A 17,880-nucleotide genomic window follows, 5' to 3' on the forward strand; every position below is an offset into this window, starting at 1 on the left:
GTGTGTGTGTGTGAGTGTGTGTGTGATTGTGTGTGTGTGTGTGAGTGTGTGTGTGTGTGTGTGTGTGTGGTCTCTGCAAGTTGCCAGGGCTGGCTGCGAGTTTGTGATCTCCTACCTCAGGCTCATGAGTAGCTGGGAGTACATGCCTGTACTATCAGGCCTGGAATGATCCATGGTTTTGTCTTACATGTGTTTCTTTCTCTCTTATATAGAAACCTGCTAGTACAGTCATACGCCATCTCAAATTCTCACATAGGTATGAAACCTCTTTCCATAAGGAAATGAATATAACTGAAGGGTTCTCTAACAGGTCCAAGTGCTGTAAGCATGCCACCTGCAGGTCTTGCCCTCTCCCCTTCCCTCTCCTTTACTAAACCGTTAGATTACGGTTTAGATTCCCTAAAGATAGCCACCAAGGCTCCCTTATTTGGCTACTTCTTTATGCCTGACTAAAACACCAAGGTCCAGCAATCAAAATTCATTATTCAGCCGGGCGTGGTGGCACACGCCTTTAATCCCAGCAGAGGCAGAGGCAGGCAGATTTCTGAGTTCGAGGCCAGCCTGGTCTACAAAGTGAGTTCCAGGACAGCCAGAGCTATACAGAGAAACCCTGTCTTGAAAAAAAAATTCATTATTCAGCCACACTGGCTGATGTGTCCATTCAGGACTTAACAACTCACCCTGGCGCAGATTTTCCCGTTTTGCCTTAAAAAAGATCACTCCCGCAGAGACCCCTACTGCCCCATGCAGAGACAACTCCCTGCCTGTCCACTCTGGGGTAATAAAATCTCCTTTATCTTGAGAAGTTGGTGCCCCTTCAATAGCCACACATTTTTCTCTCACCTTTATAGATCAAGTGCTTTACCAAGTCATGTCAGATTCCCCAAGACACTCCCCAGCTGCTGCTGGTAAAGCCATTAGGTGCGGCCTCCCTCTCTTGAGTGGCCACACTTGTTCCCATTGCTCTCTCTAACTTTGACTCTAAATTATTATGATTATTTTCAGCACAGTTTAAGAATCTGGGTTGCAGCCTGGCCGTGGTGGCACGTGCCTTTAATGAGTGTCTCCCAGCCCTCAGGAGACAGAGACAGGAAGATCTCTGTGAGTTTGAGGCCAGCCTGGTCTACAGAGTGAGTTTCAGGACAGCCAGAGCTAATGGAAAAACCCTGTCTCAGAAAATAAAAAATAAATAAATAAATAAATAAATAAATTAAATAAATAAATAAATAAATAAATAAATAAATAAAAAAGGAAGGAAGGAAGGAAGGAAGGAGGGAAGGAAAGAAAGGGGAAAGAGAAAGAGAGAGGGAGAAAGAAAGAGAATGAATGAACCTGGTCTGTACCTAAATAAAGGTCTCTGAGACTCGGAGAGGAGTGTCTCGGGTTGCACAGCTGGTGGTGTGGAGCTATGGTTCCTGCTGCTAGTGATGATCATGAATAGGTGTTCAAGTGCTTCATGGAAGACTTTCCCTTGAAGCAGATTAAGGGCCAAAGCGATGTCTTTTCTGTCTCCCAGAGGAAAGACAGGGTTTGACTCTCGGCGTACTGTCATAGCCAAGGTTACTGATACTGTGGTGAACACCAGGACCAAAAACAAGTTGGGGGAAGAAAGAGTTTATTTGGCTTCCAATTCTACATTGTAGTCCATCGCTGAGGGAAGTCAGGACAGGAACTCAAATGGGCAGGAACCTGGAGACAGGAGCTACTGCATATCCCATGGAGACAGGAGCTACTGCACATCCCATGACCTGACTTCATGGTTTTCGTAGCCTTCCTTCTTCTAGAACCCAGAACAGCAGCCTGCAGTTGTACCACCCACAGTGGGCTGGGCCCTCCCACACATCAATCACTAGTTTAAAATGCTCTACAGGGCCAGCCTGGTCTACAGAGTGAGTTCCAGGACAGCCAGGGCTATACAGAGAAACCCTGTCTCGAAAAACAAAACAAAAAAAAAAAAAAAAAAAAAAAATGCTCTACAGGTTTGCCTACAGCCCAATCTTACAGAGGCATTTTCTCAATTGGGGTCGCCGCCTCTCAAATGACTCTAGTCTCTATCAAGTTGAATTAGCCAGCACAATAATCGTTCAATATCCTCACAGTATTTGGCTCTTGTAGATTCTTTATATGGTCCTGGGAATTCAAAGTCACACAACTACCCCTAACGGGCTTATTAACTTAACATAGCAAGACGAAACCATACCCAGACTAAGGTGCTAAGCAAGAAACATACTGTGCTTGGAGGTCTGGGCCCTCTTGGGAATTCTGGTGAATCAGATGCAGTTTCACAAGGGACAATCATGTCCTACAGAAGAACCAACCACAGGTCCTTCTCTAGGGACCTTGGTAATGGAGTTCATTAGAATTCTCAAGAATGGTGGCGAATGCCCCATAGATGTGGCCTCAATGGGTGCGTTCACAGTGTCCAGGACCACGTCCTCGGCATCGCACGCGTGACTGTGCTCTGCCGCGACCCGTCCCGTTACCGAAGATGCCACAGTTTATGACTAAAACGTACCACAGACGACCCCCGAGAGAGACGGCGCGTCAGCCAGGAACCAACTCACAAAGCACCACCCCCCGCCCGCCCGGCTCCCCAAGCCCGGCGCGCCGGAGAGGTGGGGTTTCCGCTTCCGGAGGCGGATTGTTGACGCCCGCTGCTGCTGCTGCTGCTGTGGTGGCGACGGAACGAGCGGTTGGAGAGGGGCCGCCGAGGGCGGGCGACGGCGCCGTGACAGGCAGCGCGGAGGGGACCTCCGGGGCGACGATGGCAGAGGGGCCCGAGGAAGCCCGGAGCCGTCCTCCGGGGCAGGATGGCGATGGCGGGGACCACGAGCCGGACCCTTCCGGGCCAGGCTCTCCCCCTACCGCCGCCGCCCCCCGGTCCCCGGTCCTCGCGGGCGTCGCCTCGGCCGTGTCGGAGCCCGAGCCGCAGTGCGAGCTCCGCAAGCGCCGGGAGACGGGCGCGGAGCCTCCGGAGGCGGGAGGCTGCGAGGCGTCGGCCGGCCCGGGGCGGCTGAGCGCGCGCGAGTACTCGCGGCAGGTGCACGAGTGGCTGTGGCAGTCCTACTGCGGCTACCTGACCTGGCACAGCGGCCTGGCCGCCCTGCCCGCCTACTGCGGCCCGCCGCCACCCGCCGCCACCGCTGCCACCGCCCCGCAGCCCGCCGTCCCCTCGCCGTCGTCCCCGCCGACGCCGTCGTCCCCGCCGCCACCGCCGCAGCTGGCTTACTACAACCCCTTCTACTTCCTGAGCGCTGCGGGACCCGGGCCGGGGGCGGCCACGGGCGGCGCCACCCCGACGGCTGTCGCGGGCCTCACGGGCCGGACCCCGCACGTGCAGGCATCGGCCCGGGCGACCCCCGGGACCAGGGTGGCCTCTGCAGCCCCTGCGCGGACGACCAGCGACACCGGGCGGCAGGCAGGTGAGATCGGGGTTGGCAGGGGGTGGGTGGGTAGGATGGAGGAGGGATAGAGTAGAAATCCTTTAAAAAAAAAAAAATACTGCCATTCCTACCACTAACATTTTGGAAGGATCTCACTCTGTGGTCTTGGCTAACACAGTATGTAGGCCAGGCTAGCCTCAAACTCTCCATAAGACAGAGGTCTGTGCTAGCCAGAGTGGTCTCTTGAAGGATCATTGGGCAAGTATGGTCACTCTTGAAATACGTAACCGGGGAGCTGCTACTACCATTGACAGTTTCCACATACATCAGCTGTGGTTTGCTCAGGCCCTAAATTCTAATAACGTACTGTGAAGCAATGTTGATTGTCCTTCCCTTAAGACCTGGCACGGCCAGTAGATTCCCTCATTCCTGACACTAGCCCTTCTCGTGTATGGAGACGTCTGCTTATCAAACTATCCTCTCTGTAATCTCCAGGCTCTGGACAGATCCAAAGCTAAACTTCGGTGGCAAACCCACTGTTGGGAAGCTCGAGATTAGAATACTAGAAATCACCAAGACTTAGGCCGTGTAAAGACAGTGGAACTGAAAGGCAATTGACATGATTACAAATCGAGTCGAGTCTAGAGAGCTTTGGCTGGGTTCAAGCCAATTGATCATGAATATCTAGTAAATGATGTGTAGTAACTAGTCTTAGCAAATCGTAGGAAAGTTTGCAGCCAATCTTCGGAGTCTGGGGCCGGAATGTCCAGTTTATTATTAGATATTTTAGAAACACATTCTCTTGATGGGATCATTGCTGTTGACTGATGCAAAGCTATAATTTTTAAAAAATTAGTTGGACCTTGACTTTACCTTGCCGCTTTATTATCTGGCTTGGTTCTTAAGCTTGTGCAACTCTTTTTTTCTTCTTCCCAATTTCCAGGTAGAGAGTATGTCATTCCATCCTTGGCCCACAGATTTATGGCAGAGATGGTGGATTTCTTTATCCTCTTCTTTATAAAAGCAACCATTGTCTTGAGCATCATGCATCTCAGTGGAATAAAGTAAGTTAAGAACAGTCAGAAAATTCTGGAGCTGCCATTTAGGGATCTTGTTTTGTAAATTCTGTACATGCTCATGAGTAACTCTGGGTAATGGGTGGATGTCCAAGACCAAGATTTCTCTATGAAATCTTTACCAGTTTTTATTATTATTATTATATAAGTACACTGTAGCTGTACACTCCAGAAGAGGGCATCAGATTTCGTTACAGATGGTTGTGAGCCACCATGTGGTTGCTGGGATTTGAACTCAGGACCTTATCTTTACCAGTTCTATTTGTTTCCTTATTGGTTGTTTTTAAGTGTGTTTATTATGTAGCCAAGAGGTTTACTTTGGGTGCCTTCTAATCTCTACTATATTTTTTGAGGTGGGGTCTCTCACTTTACCTGGGGCTTGTCATCTCAGCTGAACTGGCTGGCCAGCAAGTCCCTGAGATCACTGGTCCTCCCTCCCAGTGCTACATAGGTATATAGGTGTCCTGGGTTTTAGATGGATTCTGGGGACGCACTCAGGTCCTGACATTTTATATAAGCACTTTACTCACTGAGCTATCACCACAAGCCCCTTGTTGGTTTTAAGAAAGAAACAAAAAAAGAACCTCAGTGTGTTGTTTAAAATCTGAGGGAAAAGGGGAAAAGGAGGGAGGCTTTGGTGGCATGCTCCTTTAATTCCAGCACTCAGGAGGCAGAGGCAGGCAGATCTCAGTGAGTTCAAGGCCAGCCAGAGTTACAGTTAAATCCTATCTCAAAAAAGATTTTAATAGGTAAAGAAGCCTTCAGACCTGGCTTGTTTAACCATTCTCTTGGGCCAGGAATGTATTAGTTTCCTTCTTGGCCTATGAAGGATCTGCCATGAAAACACAAAGAGGGGCTGGGTAGGTGTTGAGTGGTTAAGAGTGCTCACTGCTTGTCCAGAGGCTCCAAGTTCAGTTCCCATGTCAGGCAGCTCATCACTGCCTCTAACTCCAGCTCCAGCCTCATGTACACACATGGCATACATTTGTACACACACACACACTTTTCAGAGCACAAAGAACTTGTGGTAGGTGGACTTAGTAATCAATTTCAGTGGGGTTGCTTTCAGTTGAGCAGATTCAATGCAAAGTATAGCATTTACTTGAGAAACTCAAGTTTTAAGATACTGCCTATTCCCAATTGCTAAGCATTTTCTATGAGACACTAATTTACGTTTGAGACGATGTCAGAATTGAAAAGTAGAAAAGTCAAGTTACAAAGTGGTGTTAAATTTTGGGCCCCAGACAGTTGTTAGGGAGTTCCTGCCTGTCCCCTAACACAGCCTTTATTATTGTTTACATTTATTTATTTGGAGGGCAGAAGAAAGTTGCAGAACTTAACCTCTCCAGCCTTAACATGCTGCTGAATAAAGATAAAGTCTGAATTTCATCACATGGTTAAACAGATGCCCGCATTCTCCTCACACCATGAATTGAGCCCTGTCACTTGCTCCAAGGCTGCTTCTCCTGCCTGGAGCTTCTTCCTGCTTCTTAATTCTGGCTGGCTTCTCTTCATCCTTTGTATTGTATTATGCACTTAGAAATGTCATTTCTGAGAAGACTGGTCTGTTTTTTGTGGTGCTCTGGTTGGCATCCCAGTTTGTTTTTGTTCTATTTCCCTTGCTTGGTTACAATCTCAGTGAAAGCTGAGACTTTTAGTATCCCCTTGCTGTGCCAGTCTGCCCTCTGATGCAGTGATAAATACCATGATCAAAAGTAACTTTGAAAGGAAAGGGTTTATTCCATTTTACAGCTTGTAGTCCATCACTGAGGGAAGTCAGGGCAGGAACCTGGAGACAGGAATTGATTCAGAGGCCATGGAAAATAGTGCTCTTCATGGCTTACTCACCCTGCTTTTCTTATAGCACCCAGGACCACCAGCGCAGGGGTGACACCACCCACAGTGTGCTAGGCCCTTCCCACATCCATCATTAATCAAGAAAATGCCACATAGACTTGCTACAGGCCAATCTGATGGAGGCATTTTCTTAACTGAGGTTTCCCAATGAGTTTACAAACCGGTCACTGTCACATCATCAGGGCTGGCATCTTATTTGCTCTGCAGTGCTCTACCTCTGAGGTACAAACTACCCCACAATTGCAACCATGCTTTTGCTTTAATTTACTTAGGTATTTGTTATTTTTTGAATAAAGTAATGGGTATTTTATGCACTTTGTTGGTGAGAATCTAATAGCATAGAATTTCACTTAAATTTTATGACCTAATTATGGGAAAATGGTACAAAACTGACTTAGGAACTAATTCCTTCTAACCCCAAACCCTTCTTTTTGTGCAGGGACATCTCTAAGTTTGCCATGCACTATATAATAGAAGAGATTGATGAAGACACATCAATGGAAGACCTGCAGAAAATGATGATTGTGGCGCTTATATACAGGTTGTTAGTTTGTTTTTATGAGGTAAGCTGCTGACTGGAGCAAGTAACCGGTATTTTAAATTATCTACTAGGGAAAAAAATGACAATTTCTTAATTATTTCTTAAAATATTTGTCATTGTGTTTTCATAATTTTTAAAATTAACAATTTCAAGTAAAAAATGTAAATACTAAATTTTGGAAAAAAGATGCCTTGCTAATACTTTTCAGTTTTAGAAATAGTATTTCATTCATAAGCAGATTTTAGTTCAAAGTTATATATATTACAGTCGTGTATGTGTCAAACTTGCCAGTCATCTTTCCGGTCTCTGGAGTTCTGAGATGGCATGTGCTAAGCCAGCTTAAATGGCTAAGTTTCTAGTATTCTCTGTAATTAGCACATCCAATGTACCTTTTCTATAGCCCTGTTTGCCTTGAAACTTAACTGTGTATGCCAGGCTGACTTTAAACTCACAGAAATCCCAAGTACTGGAACTAAAGAAAGGTGTGTGCCACCATACCTGGCCCTCCAACATGTCATTCTTATAAAGCATGAAGTAACTTATTAGAAAAATTAGTAAATTATTTTCCAATTATCCTTTTTTCCTTAGATAATTTGCATTTGGGGAGCGGGGGGAGCTACCCCAGGAAAATTCCTGCTAGGGCTTCGAGTTGTGACATGTGATACATCAGTACTCATTGCTCCAAGTCGGGTTTTAGTGATTCCTTCCTCAAATGTTAGCATCACAACGTAAGTCCTTTGCTTAGCTTAATCTACTTTATACTTGCAAAAAAAAAATTATAGTTGTCACCTTCTGCTGCATGCTAAGTTTGTGAAAGTGAACTTTTTTTTTTTTTTTTGCATTCTTTGGCTCAGAATGAGTCCTATATTAAGTGGCACAGGATTGTGTTCAATATGCCCAAGATTGCAGGTCTGATACGGTGTTTTAAAATATTCTTTTTCTTCATCATAGCATACACTGTAATCATATTGACTTAGATGGAAGTTTATGAGCCTGTTTTTTTTTTTTCCCTTACCTTTGACAAGCATTTTCAAAATGATTTGGGTGTTCTCAGTTGCTCTGCCTAGCTTTATTCTCTGGCACTGTGGACTGACTCCCGGGCCTCCAGCCAGTGCCCACAGTTGATTGCTGGCCTTGGTGGAGCTGGGAAGGTGAGTGAGCAGCTGAGTCCAACAGGAATTAGCTATAAATGGTACAGGGGAAGGAAAGCAAGAAGCAGGCTAGATGTTGTGACATATGCAGATTGCCTTACAACTTTGGTGGTTAGTGTTCATTGAGCATTTCTCAGATTCCAGGTACTTTAGTAACTTAACACAGCATTTTGATCTCATTTTCATAGTTGTGAAGTACAACCAGTAATTAGAAACCAACTGGTCTGGATTCAGAGTCCATACAGCCACTGACAGGCAGAAATCTAACATTATTAGGGTAGTTCTCCATTTTGAGCTACTGTTGAAAGCTTCTTAGGACTTCTTTTAATTACTGGAGCCCATACAGGAACTGATTGTTTCCAGTAAGATAGAAAGTAGGACTGCAGTAAGCATACTCGGTTCAGAAGATTCTAGAAAACCATGACTATGGAACAGGTAAGCAAAGAGATGTTCTTTTCTTCTGACAAAATAGAAAGTAGTTACACTGTTTCCTCACTGGTGTTCTTATATGTTCCTAACTGCCATGCATATCAAAGGTCTAGTCTTCTATGTAGCTTTCTTTAGAATAGAACAGGTAGTTCAACTATATTGTTTGAAAACTTCAGGAAAGATTTAACCATGCTGAATGCTGTAAACATCAACAAGATACCTAGTCACCATGACTGATGCAGCCTGACTTGGTACTTCTGCTTGTTTCCTTTAGGTCCACCATACGAGCTTTGATCAAGAATTTTTCTATTGCTTCTTTTTTCCCTGCTTTCATCACACTGCTGTTTTTTCAGCATAATCGAACAGCCTATGACATTGTAGCAGGAACCATTGTGGTAAAGAGAAATGGGGTCAGATGATGCCCAGAATCCTGAATTCCACTCTTAGGAATAATGACAAGACTAAATTATGTATTGAGGCCATCATTATCTCTGGGTTACATTAATTGATGATTTAAAAATTAAAGCAGTCATTCCAGTGTGATGCAGGGGACTGTTCTCAAAGTGTTGACTGTACTTGAATGTCAGGGAACTTTTCCAGAAGGAAAAACTATTAAATTTAAGTGTTAAAATATTTAGAGAACAAAGCAAATTTCATAATCAATATAGGCAAATACATACTTTAACATTTAAGATAACCAAAATTTGCTGGAAGCATTTTCAGCTTTAAATTCTCTAAATCAAACTTTAAAGTTTTAATTTTGGCTTATCCTAGAGTGATTGAGAAATATCCAATTGTGTTTTATAAACACCTACAGAACTCCCACAACTCTTCTTATGGAAGCTGCTTTTTGTGAGCATTGAAAGAGCATCAACTCAACAACCCACTTACTCCACAGCAGGTGCTGGGAGAAAAGGGCTAGTGAGGAAGGCCTAGGAGTCCCCTCGCCCACACTTGTAGGGTAGTCTAGAGCTCGCTGCAGTAGTGGGATGTTTCAGCTTCTTACTGCTTATGTATTTGGAGGCAAGATTTTCATGATAATGTACTGAGTCATATCATTGATATTTTTAAAAGGTAAGTTAGTTGCCTTCTGTGGGGAGTGGGGGTGGGAGTGGGGATTTCCATTGTAAATTCAGTTTAGAATTCATGTGTCCAAAAAATCCAACTATATTTATATATGCAGGAGGAATATCCAAACATTCCCAGTATGTGCTCTCCAGTGTTCTGAATGCACCTGTAGATTCTATTTATGTACAGTAAATTCCTAAGGCACCATGTATTCTATACAGTCCCAAAACTGTCAAAACATCAAGGTGTTAGAGTGTATTTAGTGAATAACTTAAATAATAGCAGCCTGTGAAATATAAGCAGTTTTCCTATTATGAATTGTTCTCTCTAAAGCAAGGCAGCACATAATCTTCGAACTTTATTCAAGTTTCTTTAAGCTCATTTTGGCCTGTTAGAGATGAAATTTGGAGGGGGGTGGGGATGTTAAAGCAAGACTTTGTGTATTGCCATTGTACTTTGCTCTGTTGGTGAAACATTGGATTTATGTCTGTGTGTTTTTGTTGTGTCAGTTAGCTACCTGTACCAAAATGTTAGTTTAAAACCTTACTTCTTACTCATTCCCTACAAACACTAAATTGTATTGCACAAGAGAGCAATCTTGACATTTAAAACTGTGAAAATGCATTTAATGTCTATACTTTTGAGAATCTCCTAAAAGCTCATTGTTCATCAACCATGGTTTCTCAGAATAATTTTATTTAAATACAATTTCACAGGAAGTCTATTATTTGTCAAAAGCAGTACATAGAGCATGTGCTTGTGGCTCTGGCAAGATTTTAAAGCTCTTCAAACACTACAAATTGAGAAGCTTGGTGTGGACACTTGCCATTGATGAGAGAATTCAAGTTGAAATGCGCTTCACCCATACAGCTCTGGAGTATTTGATTACTGTTTCTACTGAGGATATTTTTATTTATACGGTAAAATTAACAAGTAGTTAAAATTTGTTGTTTAAATACCAGTCTGCTAAACTTAAGTTCTTTAGATCCAGCTATGGATTCAAGTTGTGCCATATAGGATGTAAGATAAAAGTATTGTTTTGCCTCCACAATAGAACCTCAATCAGTTTATAAGGAGAAAAGGGAATCCGGCACATTTTTCCCGGCCTCCTTCAAAGAACATGTGTATTCATTTGACAGAAATACTAGTTTCTGTCAAACTAACATCAAAGTTTAATTCTCATGCTGAAGTGAAGCTATTTAATGAGCATCCCCTAAACCTTGTTAGTGCATTGCCATTCGGGCAATGAGAAGTCTCAGTACTCATCACTTGGGAATATCTTGGAAGTAGGATATTCTGCACTCTAGGTAGCAGCATGGTGACAAACCTGAGTATTCTTTGTGACTATAAACACATGCCACTTTTGACAGTGTTCATTACTTGACTCTGCCTACAAAGCATTTACCTAATTGCTCATGCCTCAAAATTGAGTCTTCGAAGGACTCTTTAACTTTAAATGAACATGTTCACATCAGTTTCTGGCAAAGGGACGGTTTCCAGATTAACAGTATTCCTAAACATCCACATAACCAAAGACCAAAGTCCTTACTCGTGCCTGGGTGAAGCTCCTCGTTTTGGCTGGTATGTGTAGATTTCCTTGTAGTTCACTATAGTAGGGCTTGCCCTGAAAACAGTATCTACTGGCCCACCTATAAATAAAACAGCATTCTATTTTTAATATTTGTATGTCACCAGTTTGTATTTTGTGTCTCAATAAATACTTATGTCAAGGTTAACAGTGTTGTCTGTGCCTGTTTCTATAGCTACAGCAGTGTATTAAATCATGTTCTTTAGCAGGATTGGAGCTGTGATTCAGTGATAGAATACCTTTCCTAGCATATGTAAAACCCTGCATATCCAAATACCTAAGTACAAGTTACCTGCACATGAACTCAGCATGTTAAACCAGTCCACTGTGGACTGGTTTAACATGCTAACTATGTAACGCCAGAACTCAGGAGGCTGACATAGGAAATTGCTACAAATTTAATGGCAGCCTAGACTACAGTATAAGATCCTATCTTTAGGAATTAAACCATGTGTATGCAAACTTTATTTAATGCAGCCCAACCTAAGTGCTGCTCTGAACAATTTACTAGTCTAAGCCAAGCTACCAACTACATATTTGGGGACAGTGGATTTTAGAGGAATAAAAGTCAAAGGGGGAGGGAATACCACTCCATATTACCAAAATATGAGGGTTATGACTAATTTGGTCATATATTTGCTATCTATAAGATCTACAACATCCTTATTTCTCACTGTTACTACTATAGCAAATTAGTTTCCATTAAACAAGCTACTACATATAAAATTTCTGCTGAATCACTTCTTGGCCTTTATATGAAGTATAGCATCAGTTCTTACCGTCAATAATTTCAATTGAACTTCAAGTTTTATACGAGTCCTGGGAAGCATATGCTAACTAAAAATAGATTCTTCCTAGGCTAAATTTTGTTTTTTTTAGATTTATTTATTATATGTGAGTACTCTGTAGCTGTCTTCAGACACTCCAGAAGAGGGCGTCAGATCTAGTTACGGATGGTTGTGAGCCACCGTGTGGTTGCTGGGATTTGAACTCTTGACCTTCGGAAGAACAGTCGGTGCTCTTACTGAGCCATCTCTCCAGCCCCTAAGCTAAATTTTTACTGTTAAAATTTATCAGTTTAACTTCAGGTGATAGTTATATTAATAAACTTTCATCATTTGCAACAACAAAAAAGACCTTTAGCTGTCTGAATTATACTTTTCCTTAAGGCCTGATACTATAATCACTACAACCAACCTAGCACTTAATACTTAAAATGACATTCCTAGACCCGACAGCATTAAGTGACTGCATCTTTAATGATGAAGTCTTGAGTGCTGTCCAAAACCAGTCTGTCGGTCTCCGGGTATATGTCCTAGAACATACATTTATACATTCCACTAGTAAGCACTCAAACCCACTCAATCCAGTGTAGAGTTAGTTACCTCTGCTGGGCTTGAGGAAGGACAGACCAAGAGATGGGGCTGCCACCATGACCAAAAAGCCAAACTCACCTAGCAAGGAAGCTAGAAGTGTGCCCAAGAATCAAGTCTCAAAATCAGAATAGTCTCACAGACTCTAGAGAACCAAAAGGTCACCAATTTTAATATGAACCAGCATGAGTTATAGCTGTAGTAACCTACTCTAAACAAAAGAATACTAAAATGAAGCAAAATAATTTTTTACACTTTACAGAAAAGGCATATGCCCTATTAAACCCCAATTATTTGGACATAGAAAATGGTTAAGGACTGGCCTACAAGGTGGGTAAGTCAGGTTTCCAGCACTTGATACCAGCATTCACCAGACTCCAAACAGGTCAGGTATATATTATTAAATAAAATATTAGAAACATATAAAGCTCTGCCCCCAGATCAATGTAATGATAGCCTAAGATAGTAAGAAAAATACCTTTTCATAAGAACAAAGCTTTAGAAATTCTCAATGTAAATTCAACCAGCCTGTAGTTGGCAAACAAACAAAAACCAAAAAACCCACTAACAAATGCCGATCCTAATTAAGGACAAAAGTATAAAGTACTGCTCCAAGTTCTTTCCTGGACCTTAAGTGAGCTAAAAGTCTAGTCATACAAGTAACATAGTAAAAAGCCCAGTAGTTCTATAAACTGTTGGAGTGCCTGAGGCATATTGTCTCCAAGAATGTGACAAACATTGTCTAGGCACCTAGCAAGGAAGCTAGAAGTACAAACAGGAAGGGTTGTACGTTTATTTTCAAAATTTAATGAGAAAATATACGTGCAAATTAAGTAAAGACAGCAGCAGGCAGAAAGGAGGGGATATTCTGTGTTCTGCAAACTCCAATAACTATTGGGCCTTACCTGATACATACCCTTTGGGCTTTCTAATCAACCACCCTTCCCATTAATATTGTGTGCCTTCACTATGAAAACTGTTAACAAAACTTGCTTCATAAAGTTTTATTGATGGCATTTATCCCATGGTTTAACATGTTAATTATACTGTAATAAACATGGCTTTAATATTAAACTTTTTCCTTATTATCCAAAGTCACCACAGTCCATTTCAGTAAATATAAAAATATATGCTTAATACTTTGTACAATACTGGTTTTTGGTCCAAACAAAACTGGATCAGAAAAGCCAATAAATTCAACTTTAAGAATCCCCAATTTATTTTTAAAGATTTCCAAATGGATTTAGGCAACTTTGAATAATGGGATTTACATAATAAAATCTGAGACAAGACTAAACAAACAACAAAAATATGTCTAACATAAAATTAAAATTTCAAGTTCACAGATTTATGTTATGCCAAAAAGGTACAGAAACAAAATTGTATTTACAGAAGTCTCATAATAAAATAATGAAAAAGGCAAGACAGTCAATAGAATGAAAATATAGAAATAGCATATACTTATTAAGTGGAGAATGAACTAGATCTAACAAGTCCTTAGGAGGGACCATTCTTTAATCAGGCTTTCTCTATCAGAATTTTTCTGCACAATACATCCAACTTACTCACTTCACACATACACCACCACAAACTCCGCATAGAAATCATTCATTTCAACGTCCTCTAATCTATACAGGATTCTAATCTATACAGAATTCCCCAGATATAATTACAATTTCAACGCGCTCCATTAACGCTTTATCAATGCACATAGCGGTGCAGACAGGTTCTATACAAAGCCATTCACCGTGCAGGCTCTATTCCTGGGTACAGCCAGACTATGCCAATCAGTGAATAATGTGCTGGATCATAAAATGTTTCTGCTGAAGAATCAGTCAGTCACCAGTCTAGCTATTATTTTCAAAAAGAGAATGGGTTATGGGGACGGGACTTCCATTAAAAAAAAAAAAAAAAGGACAATTCCAAAATTAAAGAAGTCCTTAGGCAGATCTGACTTCAGATAAGCCCAGCATGTAGTACAATCCAGTATCTGAAAGCAGGGCACCAGCTGTTGATAAAACTGTTGGGTATAACACCTTTGTGACCTTTATTTCCTGCGTCTAACAGCAGTCTTTATCTTGCGACCAGAAACTGAAGTTCCGGAAGAAGAGAACATATTTTTCCCATTTGACCTGTGAAAAAATAAAAACATTGCAATGTGACACAATGCCCAAGACAGAGGACTCAACCATTTAACATGACCAACAAGGAAGTGGAGAGGACAGTGAGGAAGATGTTATTATAACTTGTTGCTTTTGTCTCCGATTATAATCCCCACTTACAATGTTATAAACTGACACTGGGTAACACTATTATCCAAACTGTATTACTGCATCCTGATTGACTTTTAGAAACAGACAGATACACACCTTTTACCAATGTAAATTCTCAATGAAATAATCTTACCCCACTGTAAATGATGCTGGAGACTGGCTGAATGAAAAGACCCCTGAACCTGAGGGCTGGGCTGAGGCTGCAGGCGTGCTGGGACTTGCACCAAATGTGAACACTCCTGATGGATTATTGTTTGTGAAGTTGAAATTTGTAGTGCTGCTACCAAATTGGAAAACCGAACCTATACAAATTAAGCAGAAATATCCCATTAATGACACAAAATGTTGTTTAGGATTGACTCTGACCTGGACATATTAAACATGGGTAGAATTAAGACCTTGGCCAGGCATGGTGGAGCACACCTCTAGTCCCAGCGCTCAGGATGCAGAGAGTAAAGAATCTCTCTGAGTTCATGGCCACTCTAGGTCTACAGACCATTTCAGGCCAGCCAGAGCTGCCACAAAACAGGAGAATTTTTGGAGTACACATGGCTAAATACACAATAGAAGATGAACCTTACAAACCAATAATGAAAACTAAGGAACAAAATACTTAAAAATAATTCACAAAAAAGGAAAATGCATAGTATCCAAACAAAAGAATTGTCATCCAGCAGTGACAGCATGTGGTGTATACCAGCAAGAGAAGTTTGTAATAAACAACTTCTAAAATGTGAGGCATACCTTTTCATTCAGTGATCCCACAGCAGAATAGATGACCAAGAGAAAAACACTTACCCTCCCAAAGATCACTCAACTCAGTAACGTAAAAGACAGCATTTCCAAACAGCCAAAACTAACTTAAGTACAAGCAAATGGATAGGCTGCCATTCAGTAACTAACTCTGTGTAGTGACAAAAATATAAGAAGCAAGGTTGTATAACAGCAAGAGCCTACTTATGTAAGTATTAGGCAAAACTTTATTTTCTAGAGGTATCAGTAAACATTAGAGTCCAATGGACAGAGAACAGTGGTCCCCACTAGAGGGAACAAAGAGCACTATGATGAGAATGGCCTCTGATCATGTACAGCCAGCCTCCAGCTGTCTGTACACACCCAAGCTTCCACTTCTTCGTGTTTTGTGATCTTTTCATGAGTCCTTAATTCTACTAGAACAAGTTAATTCTGAGAGAACACAGCATTAAAATATAGTACTATCAGTTCCATTTCAAGTCATAACACCATTTTATAAGATATACAGAGAGGGAAGATTAGCATGCATTATGTAAGTGCTGTGAGAATTCAGCATAAAGTCTAACTTCCCAAAGGAGGAAAAAAAAAAACAACACAAAACAAAACAAACCACCCACTCCATAGCAGCCTAGAGTAAAACGGGGTTGAGCACAACCATACATAAATCAGAGTAAGAAACATTTTAAATATAGTTTAATGCCATCAAATGAAGTTGACTGAAATTCTGTACGTAAATGTGAAACACAACAATTCATTGTTAAGTATAAAATATTAAAAATTAAAACACACACATAGTTTCAAAGTACAAAGCAAAAACACTATTTTGAGACACTAGACTGTAAGTATAGATATCAAGTATCATACAAACTTACTGGCATTGGCTGTGCCAGAGCCAAATGCAGACTGACTAGGCTGCTGTCCAAACACAGGAGGTTGGCTGCTGCTTGACACTGTCCCAAATGTAGGTGGTGGTACAGGCTGAGAACCAGCAGAAAATAACGCTGTTGAAGACGAGATAGAGCCAAAGCTTGGAGGGTTAGGCTGGCTGGCACCTTGACTTTGTCCAAATGTTGGAGTCTGGTTAGCACCAAATGCTGGACTGGCAGATGGTGCTGAATGTCCAGTGCCAAATACAAAGGAGGATCCTGGAGGCCAAGAAATACTTAAATCAACATCAAGGTTTATATATAATAAGATAACCCTTGAGAAACTTTTGTAAATCCACAAATTTCAAGCCACTTTCACACTCTTACCTTGATTACAATTAGATTAGAACAATGAATGGCACTATTTACTAAACATACACTGGTTTAACAAAAACTTCAATTAACACAACTTTCCCCCTTTGCAACCAACAATCATTTACTAGTAAGGGGTGTGCTCAGACAAGGTCTTATAGTATTCCTTGGGCTGGCCTGGTACTGAGTAGCTTAGGGTCAACCATTTTTTCTATAATGGTGTATCTCAAAGACTTGCTATGAATCACTGTATACACACACGTCCCATACAATCACTATTACTATCTGGTCGCTTATAAATTTGACATTTCAAAAAGGCAACTTAGAAGTGTTATATATTCTTCCTAAAATTAGAAAATACTGTTCTTAAGAATTAGATCTATTCCACCTGAAGTGCCCATTTCTCCACAGGTGAGACCTTAGACCTTCCATGAATTGGAGGCACACTTCAGCTACAAACCCCATTTTTCTCTCACAGCACAAAAGTACCTGAAGAGCTTGACGTGGTTGTAGCCCCAAAAGTGAACCCAGAAGATACAGTACTATTACTACTGGCTCCTGTTCCAAATACAAACGGAGAGGCAGCTGAGGCAGTGCTGGACGTGGTGGCTGGCTTGCTCTCTTGAGGAAATAGCAAAGACTGAGATGTACTGGATTCAGCAGAGTTACCGAAGGCAGAGCTGCTGACAGGATTGCTGGCCTGTCCAAACACAAAGGCTGCCACAGGTGGGTTGGAGGAAGAGGTGGAACTACCAAATATGCCACCACTGGATGAAGTGGCTGGAGCACTTGAACTAGAGGAACTGCTGTTCAAGAAACTAAAAACTGGCTTTGCTGGACCTTGATCTGCAAAACAATAATTGAGAAACAAACATAAATCCTTAAGAAGGAACAAACCACCTAATATAGTCTCATCAAATAAACATCATTTCTTTGAAATGTCAAAAGTACTTATCTGTTATGGTCTATGGATTTTCTCTTTACACAAAGACCCTTAGCAATCAAACAAAGTCCTGTTACTATGTGCATAAATTTAATGTAAAACACACTGCCTCACATCCAAATCTAACGATATTATATTCAGAAACCAAATCAGATAGCAGAAGCTGGGTACATTTCTACGTGTCTGTCTGTGCTGTGGTTTATGTCA

The 17,880-nt window shown here is 41.6% G+C and overlaps 2 protein-coding genes across 2 annotated transcripts in view; one reads left to right on the forward strand and one right to left on the reverse strand.

The window, feature by feature from the left end:
• The first annotated feature begins 2,669 nt into the window (after positions 1 to 2,669).
• On the forward strand, positions 2,670 to 11,241 carry Fam8a1 (family with sequence similarity 8 member A1). The gene is made up of 5 exons (XM_021215681.2): positions 2,670 to 3,422; positions 4,327 to 4,447; positions 6,756 to 6,879; positions 7,446 to 7,585; positions 8,712 to 11,241. Exons 1-5 carry the CDS (start codon positions 2,765 to 2,767, stop codon positions 8,854 to 8,856), a joined length of 1,188 nt encoding a protein of 395 aa, XP_021071340.1. The 5' UTR covers positions 2,670 to 2,764; the 3' UTR covers positions 8,857 to 11,241.
• A 2,004-nt stretch (positions 11,242 to 13,245) lies between these two features.
• Nup153 (nucleoporin 153) overlaps positions 13,246 to 17,880 on the reverse strand; it is a 57,328-nt gene continuing 52,693 nt past the window's right edge. Inside the window, exons 19-22 of the mRNA XM_021215243.2 lie at positions 17,220 to 17,576; positions 16,365 to 16,637; positions 14,873 to 15,041; positions 13,246 to 14,598 (exon numbers count right to left, since the gene is read on the reverse strand). Coding sequence (XP_021070902.1) covers positions 14,514 to 14,598; positions 14,873 to 15,041; positions 16,365 to 16,637; positions 17,220 to 17,576 — 884 coding nt within the window. The 3' untranslated portion in view covers positions 13,246 to 14,513. The remainder of the gene's footprint in view (positions 14,599 to 14,872; positions 15,042 to 16,364; positions 16,638 to 17,219; positions 17,577 to 17,880) is intronic.

Source organism: Mus pahari, chromosome 16 (genome assembly GCF_900095145.1).
Source record: "Mus pahari chromosome 16, PAHARI_EIJ_v1.1, whole genome shotgun sequence".
Lineage (NCBI taxonomy): Eukaryota > Metazoa > Chordata > Mammalia > Rodentia > Muridae > Mus > Mus pahari.

Bases quoted from the DNA above. Each gene is read 5' to 3' on its own strand.
- Fam8a1 (XM_021215681.2), top strand. From the start codon at position 2,765: ATGGCAGAGGGGCCCGAGGAAGCCCGGAGCCGTCCTCCGGGGCAGGAT. The intron at 3,423-4,326 runs GTGAGATCGGGG...CCCAATTTCCAG, and splicing joins CGACACCGGGCGGCAGGCAG to GTAGAGAGTATGTCATTCCA. The intron at 7,586-8,711 runs GTAAGTCCTTTG...TGTTTCCTTTAG, and splicing joins TCAAATGTTAGCATCACAAC to GTCCACCATACGAGCTTTGA.